The 10,090-nt window shown below is 35.8% G+C and overlaps 1 protein-coding gene across 1 annotated transcript in view; it reads right to left on the bottom strand.

Annotated features, from left to right (window-relative positions):
• Positions 1-8,927, bottom strand: part of CFHR2 (complement factor H related 2) — a 23,454-nt gene extending 14,527 nt beyond the window's left edge. Inside the window, exons 1-3 of the mRNA XM_019805519.2 lie at positions 8,770-8,927; positions 5,292-5,486; positions 4,105-4,281 (exon numbers count right to left, since the gene is read on the bottom strand). Coding sequence (XP_019661078.1) covers positions 4,105-4,281; positions 5,292-5,486; positions 8,770-8,896 — 499 coding nt within the window. The 5' untranslated portion in view covers positions 8,897-8,927. The remainder of the gene's footprint in view (positions 1-4,104; positions 4,282-5,291; positions 5,487-8,769) is intronic.
• Positions 8,928-10,090: the final 1,163 nt, after the last annotated feature.

The following is a 10,090-nucleotide window of genomic DNA, read 5'->3' as shown; positions in this document are numbered from 1 at the left end:
TATGACATCGGCCAAAGCAACCTTTTTCATGACACATCTCCAAAGGCAAGAGAAACAAAAGATAAAATGAAATTACGGGACTTCATCAAGATAAAAACGTTCTGCACAGCCAAGGAAACAGTCAAAAAAACTAAGTNAAAACTAAGAGACAGCCCACGGAATGGGAGAATATATTTGCAAAGGACACCACAGATAAAGGACTGGTATCCAAGATCTACAAAGAACTTCTCAAACTCAATACACGAGAAACAAATAAACAAATCATAAAATGGGCAGAAGATATGAACAGACACTTTTCCAATGAAGACATACAAATGGCTAACAGACACATGAAAAAATGTTCAAAATCATTAGCCATCAGGGAAATTCAAATCAAAACCACACTGAGATACCACCTTACGCCAGTTAGAATGGCAAAGATAGACAAGGCAAGAAACAACAATTGTTGGAGAGGATGTGGAGAAAGGGGATCCCTCCTACATTGTTGGTGGGAATGCAAGTTGGTACAGCCACTCTGGAAAACAGTGTGGAGGTCCCTTAAAAAGTTAAAAATTGAGGGGCGCCTGGGTGGCACAGCGGTTGAGCATCTGCCTTTGGCTCAGGGCTTGATCCTGGCGTTATGGGATCGAGCCCCACACCAGTCTCCTCCACTATGAGACTGCTTCTTCCTCTCCCTCTCCTCTCTCACTGGCTGTCTCTATCTCTGTCAAATAAATAAACAAAATCTTTTTTAAAAAAAGTTAAAAATTGAGCCACCCTATGACCCAGCCGTTGCACTACTGGGTGTTTACCCCAAAGATACAGACGTAGTAAAGAGAAGGGCCATATGCACCCCAATGTTCATAGCTGCATTGTCCACAATAGCCAAATCATGGAAGGAGCCGAGATGCCCTTCAACAGATGACTGGATTAAGAAGCTGTGGTCCATATATACAATGGAATATTACTCAGCTATCAGAAAGAACGAATTCTCAACATTTGCTGCAACATGGACGGCACTGGAGGAGATAATGCTAAGTGAAATAAGTCAAGCAGAGAAAGACAATTATCATATGATTTCTCTCATCTATGGAACATAAGAACTAGGAAGATCGGTAGGGGGAGAAAGGGATAAAGAAAGGGGGGGTAATCAGAAGGGGGAATGAAGCATGAGAGACTATGGACTCTGGGAAACAAACTGAGGGCTTCAGAGGGGAGGGGAGTGGGGGAATGGGATAGACTGGTGATGGGTAGTAAGGAGGGCACGTATTGCATGGTGCACTGGGTGTTATACACAACTAATGAATCATCGAACTTTGCATCAGAAACCAGGGATGTACTGTATGGCGACTAACATAATATAATAAAAAAAACATTAAAAAAAAGAAATATTTAAAAGAGGATAAAAACTATCAAACAACAATTTTATATCAGGCAATAAATATCCTTCAAGATTGAAGGAGTAATGAAGACACCTTCCAATAAACCAAAACGGAGGGAATTTGTTATGAGTAGACATGACCTATAAGAAATGCTGAAGGCTGAAGTGTAAGGACATCAGACAGTAACTTGAAGCTAAATGAAGACATAGAGGACAATGGTAAAGGTCACCATAGGTACCATTAGGTAACTATAGGTAGTAAAGGGAAATATAAAAGCCATTATTATTGTGTTTATGTTTTTAAATTATTTTTCTTATATGATTTAAAAGACAAATGCATGAAACAATAATTATAAATATATATTAATGGGAATACAATGATAAAGATATCCTGTGTGAAAATAACATATAAAGGGGAGTGAATAAAGATGTATAGGAGTAGATTTTTAGATGCTATTTCAACTTGACTGGCACTAATTCAAACTAGGTAATTGTAAATTTAAGATGTGATCTGTAATCCCTGGAGAAACCACTAAAATAAATCACTAAAAATAGAAAGAAAAGCAAATGAGAATGGAATCAGACTGGTTCACTACCCAAAAAATCCATTAAACATTTAAAAAATGCATTAATGGAAAACTGAGGACAAAAAAGATATGAGAAATATAGAAAATAAATTAAAATGGCAGTGGTAAAAACTTTGTTATCAGTAATTACTTTAAATGAATTAAACTCTCCAATTAAAGGGTAAAGTTTTGAAGAAAGAATTTTTAAAATGTCCAGAATCATATATATGCTGTCTACAAGAGATTTGCTTCTGTTTTCCCCAGCTCTATTGAGATATAATTGACAAATAACATTGCATAAGTTTAAGACATTAAAATTCTTCTTGATTTTTTGTTTCCTTTTATTTAAAAGCATTCTTGGCATACTGTAATATTCAGCCTGTATCAGACAGTTCAATTCTCTCTTTTTCTACATTGCATGTAACATAAACTGCAGCTCCAGAAAGATGCTTCTTTTCTCCATTTTATTGTACCCCAGAACATGCCACCTCTAGATGACAGTAGCATTCTTCTTACTGGTCCTCCTCCCTTCTTCTCTTCTTGATCACTACAGATTCATTTTCAAAATAGCATTCATAATGATTTTGTTTTAAACTCATTTTGTGTCATTTACCTGCTGAAAATCTCCTAGAGGTTTCTAACTGCACATAGACTAAAATCCAAAATATGTGTTATGGCCTATAACTTCTAAATTAATTAATTCAACACTCGGCCTCATCATGAGCCAGCCACATTGACCTCCTTGTTTTGTTTCAATGAGTCCAAAGCTTTTGATGCCTTTGGGCAATTGATCTAACTCTTTTCCAGATGTCATCCTTAAGGTTGGAGAAGATTTGAAAACTAACTCATGTGAAATATGCCCTTCCTCCAGTCACTTTATTAATATTATCTTTTCCAATGTGCATGCTTCATCATCTTTAATTTTCTATTTTTTTCTTTGTAAAATTACTGTTATTTTTACTGTCAGTTTTCCACCTGACATTATAGTCTATGAATAGAGACATGGACTCTTGTAGGGCATTGATCTCCAACAGTTGTTGTACTGCTCGGCATATACAAGTTCACAGTAAATATTGATTAAATGAGTGGGAAAATATGGAAGGCTAGAATAGACACTGTTCCCTTAGAGGCTTTGACTATGCTTTAGGAATCTTATTATTCCCAAGACCCTAATTCACCTCCAGCAACTGCTGTGTTTCCATTAAAAGAATGAGAAACTCCAACTCAATTTCAGTTCCAATATATTCCTGTTTTTTTAATAATAATTTTTATTATATTATTTTAGCCACCATACAGTACATCCCTAGCTTTTTATGTAATGATTCATGATTCATTACTTGCGTATAACACCCAATGCACCATGCAACACGTGCCCTCCTTACTACCCATCACCGGCCTATCCCATTCCCCCACTCCCCTCCCCTCTGAAGCCCTCAGTTTGTTTCCCAGAGTCCATAGTTCATTCCCCCTTCTGTTTACTGCCCCCCATTCCTATTTTTGACATGGATTTTTATAAAGGAGTTTTCCAATGTTCTAAATTATACCCTGGAAACCTAAATGTCAGAAGTACAAAGTTCTCTGGTTCATTCCCCCTTCTGTTTACCGCCCCCCATTCCTGTTTTTGATATGGATTTTTATAAAGGAGTTTTCCATGTTCTAAATTATACCCTGGAAACCTAAATGTCAGAAGTACAAAGTTCTAACAATGTGGAAATTATCAATATGTTTGTGCGAGTCTTTAAATGGTATCAATTTAGCATTTGCCAAAAAAAGATAAGTGCCAAGTAGCTACGTTTCCCAACAATAAGATCTTGCAAATGCAGTATTTTAACTATTACAGTATGTAAAATTTAACCTATCCTCATGCTGTGTCAACTGATTTTGTGTCATTTCATTATAACCATAAATTTGTGTTACTAAAACATGCAAGGATCTTTCAAAGATTTTTGCTGTGTTCTTAACTAGTGTTTTCTAATATTGCCTACATTGAACTCACGTTAAGTAGACAAAATGATTTTCTAGTGATTATTCAGAGACTTTCATGTCCACTCAGATACAATTGGAAACCTAAACCTAAAAGGAGGACAATCACAGCAGCAATGCCGCACATCGTTCATGCTGCTACATCTGTATAAAATAAAAAAGAATGCAGGATCCCAAGGACAGTATTTTACTTACCCAGCTGACTGCATGTAGGGGGAGTGGACCAGCCACTTTCTGTACATCTAAGGTTGCTCTGATTGTATAAAAGGCTATAGCCCGCATTACAGACAATTTGTACAGTGTCACCTTCCTGGTGTGTCTGTCCTGAAGATGTCGAATGACCATTTTCCACCCAAGGGAAAAAGCACTGCCCTAAAAACCCAAAAGATGACAAGTACAAATCTTTCAATGAAAGAGTATGACATTTTGCAAGCTTCAAAAGAGAAATCAAGCGCAAAAATTCATTTCTTAAAAATTAGTACATTCAAGTTAAAAAGAAAAAATATGTAATGTCCTCAAACACCATGTGCATAGGTAAAACTTTTTACATTTATAAAATTCCTCTAGATATCAGAAAAGCTAGTTTTTATTTCTCATTTGATTGTCTAAATTGATTTCTGAAGGAGGAGATGACTTTTCTCTCCTTTGCCTTTGACTTTTCTCTTTCATGACAGTGTCTTCTTCATTTCTCTGCTTTATCTCTGTACTCATTGAGAGGGTTAGACAGATATAATTTTAAAAAGCAAAGATATAATCAGTAAAAAACACAAAATTAAGGAAAATAGCTTAAAAACACTTCTTGAATATTCGAAGGAACAGCACACTTTGAATCAGATATTACACATACAAATAAACTCTCTTTTTTAAGATTTTTAATCTTTTTTATTTAAAAGAGAGAGAGGGAGCGCCAGCAGGGGGAACAGCAGGCAGAGGGAGGAGCGGACTCCCCACTCAGCAGGGAGTCTGACTTGGGGCTCCATCCCAGGACCCTGGGACCATGACTTGAGGTGAAGGCAAATGCTTAACTGCCTGAGCCACCCAGGTGCCCCACAAATTAACTCTCTTGAGAAAATCTACATTCATACAATTACCAAAGGAGTGTGTTTAAATTAAATAGTAGCAGTTAACAGTATTGACCATTAGTATTTAAAATGAGAAGATCCAGATAGACTACAAAAGTTTGTACTTGTTTTTTTCTGATTTGATTTCTACAAACAGCTTCTTACAAAAGAGGAATGACTATCTTGCCTTTGCTGGCTCCTCCTGCCCCCAACTCTATGATTGTCTAAATACTGTGATCCCCCTGGCATCCCCCTCATCCCCATCTCCCCCACTGAATGCACTGAATAATTCATCCAGATAATGACCAGGTATTTACTCACTGATACACTTTGGCATTGGTGACCATCCTTCCTCTGTGCAGATTATTTGAGTCCAGAGTGTTTGTGAAGGAGACGCAAAGCTACGATCACAGGAATAGTAAAAATATTTTCCTATGGCAACTGGGAAGCTTTGTTTATATCTGTCTTCATCATATATGTTTCCATGTTTGATTTCTGGAAAATCACAAGTTCCTCCTTAAGAAAAAAAAATAGTATCATACATCATTATATTTTATTTTAATAATCATATTGATGAATTTATTATTCTATTTAAATTAATTGTTCCACTTATGTTTGTGATTGAAGAACTGGGACAATCGATAACTAAGAGTGCAAAGGTATTTGAGGCATTTGTGATGTTTAAGTTCTTCAGAAGTATTTCCAAGATTAAAATGTAGACACTGAGGAAAGAATAAAAATGGTTCTCTCCAGTAGGCTTCTCAGATCTAAGAGCTTAGCTTGGGATGGAATGGTCAGACTATTTCTAGTTCTCTATTCACTTCCTGCATCTCTTCTTCCTGTGTCTTCTGCAAATCTCCCCCCAGATATCTTGGCCTTTTCCATCCCTCTTTTCCTACTCTAGGCAACACATTACATAGGATAAATGAACACATACACATAGGAAACTATAACTGTAAAATAGGTGGCTTAAATATCAGAAACTTATTTTCTTGTAATTTTAGAGGCTAGAAGTCAGAAATCAACTGTCAACAGGACTGGTTTCTTCTGTGGCATCTCTCCTTGGCTTGTAGATGGCCTCTTCTCCCTGTGTCTTCCCATCAGTCTTCCCTTTATTTGTCTGTGTCCTAATTTCCTCCTCTGATAAGGACACCAGTTTTATTGGGGAAGAAGCCACCCTAATGACCCTGTTTTAATTTCCTCACTAAAGACCCTATTTCTGTATACAGTCACACTCTTAGGTCCTGGGAGTTAGGATTTCAGCATTTGAATTTTGCAGGAACGCAATTAAACCCATGACAATAAACACACAAAGATGTTTTGTCCATACAAAACAGTGTGCTTCTGCCAAGCGAGTTCATTTCTCCTTTGAGAAACTATGGTGCAACCCAAACATATAGGGCATTCATTTCAAAGGCTGCTTTCAAAAAGAGTTCACTGAGGGCGCCTGAGTGGTTCAGTCATTTAGCTTCTGCCTTCGGCCCAGGGCGTGATCCCAGGGCCCTAGTATGGAGCCCCGCATTGGGCTCCCTGCTCCGCTGGGAGCCTGCTTCTTCCTCTCCCACTCCCCCTGCTTGTGTTCCCTCTCGCTGGCTCTCTCTCTCTCTCTCTGTCAAATAAATAAAATCTTTTAAAAAAGAAAGAGTTCGCTGGGGGAGGAGTTTCAAACTAGATGGGATGCTTTGTTGTCTTGTTATTGTTGCTAGTAAATGGAATTGCCTGGATATAGTCTTAAAGAGCATATAAAACTCTGTGCCCGGTCAATTACTGAAATGAATTTTAGTAAACTCAGGAGTAAAGCATCGTGATTTATATTCTATTCAAAAATGGTGCAGTGAAGTATCCTGAAACACATTAGAGACTTTGTTTATAATAATTTAGAAATGAGAGTTTTTGATTTTAAAAGAAATAGCCTTTAAAAAAGATACCGTAATAAAGAATTTATAAAGACATTAAGGAAGGGGAAAAATGTAATTGTATAAATAAAAATCTTACAGATTTTATACACGTAGCAAAAAGCTATTAGAACTAGTACACAAAAATAAATTGCTCTCTAAAGTTTAAAAATCTACCAATTATATTTGTTATGTCATGAGGTATAATTTTTAATATATAAGGACTGAATTCAGAGATATAATCCAGACAATATATTACTCAAAAGGTGAAAACAAATCGGTGAGCAATGTGCCACAGTTAATGATCTGAAAATTCTTTATTTACTCGATATTTACCAGCAGACTCAGAAATGTGAATTAAAATTTATTGTTTCAATGCTAATTTTGTTGAAATATTAAATTGATCATAATTGCTTGTAACAGCTTTAGTTTTGTTAAAGATTATTTATTTATTTATTTATTTATTTGAGAGAGAGAGAGTGCAAGCAGAGGGAGGGGAAGATGGAGCAGACTCCTCCCTGAACCCAGAGCTAGACATGGGGCTTGATCCCAGGACCCTGAGATCATGACCTGAGCTGAAACCAAGAGTAGGAGGCTCAACCAACTGAGCCACCCAGATGCCCCTCATAGTAGCTTTATTAAGGTATAACTGAAATACAGTAAACTGCATATATTTGAAATGTCTGATTTAATAAGTTTCTTTGTGTCAGTGAATTGGGATAACAGTTTTCACCAAATAAAACATCAATTACTTTATTTAACTAAACTACTAGCTTAGGACAAATACATATTTTGTAATGTAAAGATAGATATTTTTATGTTTTAAGTAGTTTTAGGAAGTGATATGTATATAAATTTATACTTAAAAAATTATATACCCACATTTTGTGAATAACAACACAGACTTTACACTTGTTTAAATCCAAAATATATTTTTAAACATTTTATTTATTTATTTGAAAGAGAATGAGTGAGAGAGAGAAAGCATGAGCAGGAGGAGGGGGAGAAGCAGACTCCCCGCTGAGCAGGGAGCCCAATGTAGGACTCGATCCCAGGACCCTGGGATCATGACCTGAGCCAAAGGCATTCACTTAAGCAACTGAACCACCTAGGTGCCCCCACAAATCCAAAATATTTTAGAATGACTTTATCCCAACCGAAAGGCATCCTCTTGCATTAATAGAAATTACTATTAAGTGTTGATCATTACTGATTAATTTAGGTTTTCAAGTGACTCGCAATAGTTAAAAAAAAATGACAAATATTGTGCTTCTCCTAAACTTAAGAAGTTTTGACATACAAATTCATAAAACCATTACCATATACAAGATAATGTAGATATCCATTTCTTGCATTAAAAATAAAAAACCTCCATATATTTTGAGGTCAGAATCTCACTTTTCTTGTGACATATTTCCTAAAGTTGTGTGACCATACTCACACATCTCTATAATCAGCATTGAGTGTCCTTTTCCTGTCAAATTTAGGAAGTAGAAACAAAATTTATTTTATTTTCCCCTAGATAAACACAAGATAATTTTCCTATAAATTTATACTCCATTATGGTGCCACAATACAGACTATTTTTACTAATAAATTCATTCAAAAATATAGACACAGGAAAGTAGATATGATATGAAGTTACATTTAAGAGAGAAGGTAAATGAGGTGCCTGGGTGGCTCAGTCAGTTTAGTGTCTGTCTTCAGCTCAAGTCATGATCCCAGAGTCTTGGGATTGAGCCCCACATCGGGCTCCCTGCTCGGTGGAGAGTCTGCTTCTCCCTCTGCCCCACACCCCACTCGTGCTCTCTCTCTCAAATAAATAAGTAAAATCTTTAAAAAAAAAAAAAAAAGAAAGAGAGAGAGAGAGAGAAGGTAAGCATTCAGATCTGTTTTCAACTTACCTTGTCCATGAGCACAGGAAACCCACAAGATGAGAATAATAATTGGTAACAGCATGTTAGTTATTCCCAATGCTATATTAATACAAATATTCCAGTTGTGCTGTTTGGGGTTGTAAATTTGGTTCATTAGCAGTTATCAAGTGTGACCCTGAATTTAAGTGCACTACCATGAAGCTCATTAATTGTGGTTGCTCAGTAAATATCAAAGTTCAGAGAACTTTGCAAAATCCCTCAATTCCCATTGGTTAATTGTTTTGCCATGATTTCTTGAATTCATTCCCTGATACGTATTGTACAACTTTCTTTAGGGACAATAATAGGCTGGCTCCAAAAGTGATGTGAACCACTAAACTTTAAGTTAAATGCCCCTTGAGAATCAATAGGGCTCTTTCTCAACCAGGTGAATCATATGCAAATAACTGAGTCCCTGTCATTATATTTTTCTCTTATCCTTTACTTACCTTCACTACTTCATTGCTTAGGGGTCTATGAAAACCAATGTGTATATTTGGACCCCATTCCATTATTTGTATTTTGTTATGCTTAGGGAAACACTGCTTTACTTTTAAACTCACATTATATTATACTACTAAGTACAAGAGTTTCAGCATATTTTTGGCACTTAAATATTTTTTAACTAATGTGCTTTTAGGCACCTTTTATTTTAGGGCACAATATATTCAGATGCATGCAATGATTTCCCTTTTCATGTAGGAATGTATCTCAAATGTCCTCACAGCTGTCCTTTCGCTGATTCATTACTGCATTAATTCTTTATTTTTTTAGATATTCTTGTATATTTACATATATGTAACCAATTATATTTGTCATCTTCTAAGATACAATTACTTAATATAAGAGAATTGTTTCCAAGCAGATAATGAATATGGAAAATATAATATCATTACAAAAGAGGAGAAAATAAATCAGAACCAATGTCATAGTGTTAATGCATTGACATTTATTTATTTTGTTACTATAACTACATAGTTTTAAAATACTAAATAATTTATTAATATAATAATTAGTACTTACAGAAGAGCAAAAGAGCTTATATTAAAGTAACAAATATGAACTTAACATAAATTATAAAAATGAACTGCTTGAATGAGTAAATGCAAGCAGAAAATGGATAGTGTCCAATCTTTGAAAGAATGGAATTAAACTGTGAGGTCAATATTTATCCATTTTATGAATTTAGAACACACCCACATCCATTTGGTGCATGGATGATAGTGCTCAGGCAGAAAGCTGGAGTCTCACTTGTGGGACAATTTAGAGACCTGAGTATGGGGCTGGGAGAACCTCTGCCAGGTGAGAA

This window comes from Ailuropoda melanoleuca, chromosome 8 (assembly GCF_002007445.2).
Source record: "Ailuropoda melanoleuca isolate Jingjing chromosome 8, ASM200744v2, whole genome shotgun sequence".
Taxonomy (NCBI): Eukaryota; Metazoa; Chordata; class Mammalia; order Carnivora; family Ursidae; genus Ailuropoda; species Ailuropoda melanoleuca.
Note: the sequence above shows the minus strand (reverse complement) of the source record. Positions and strands in the feature narration are given on the sequence as shown.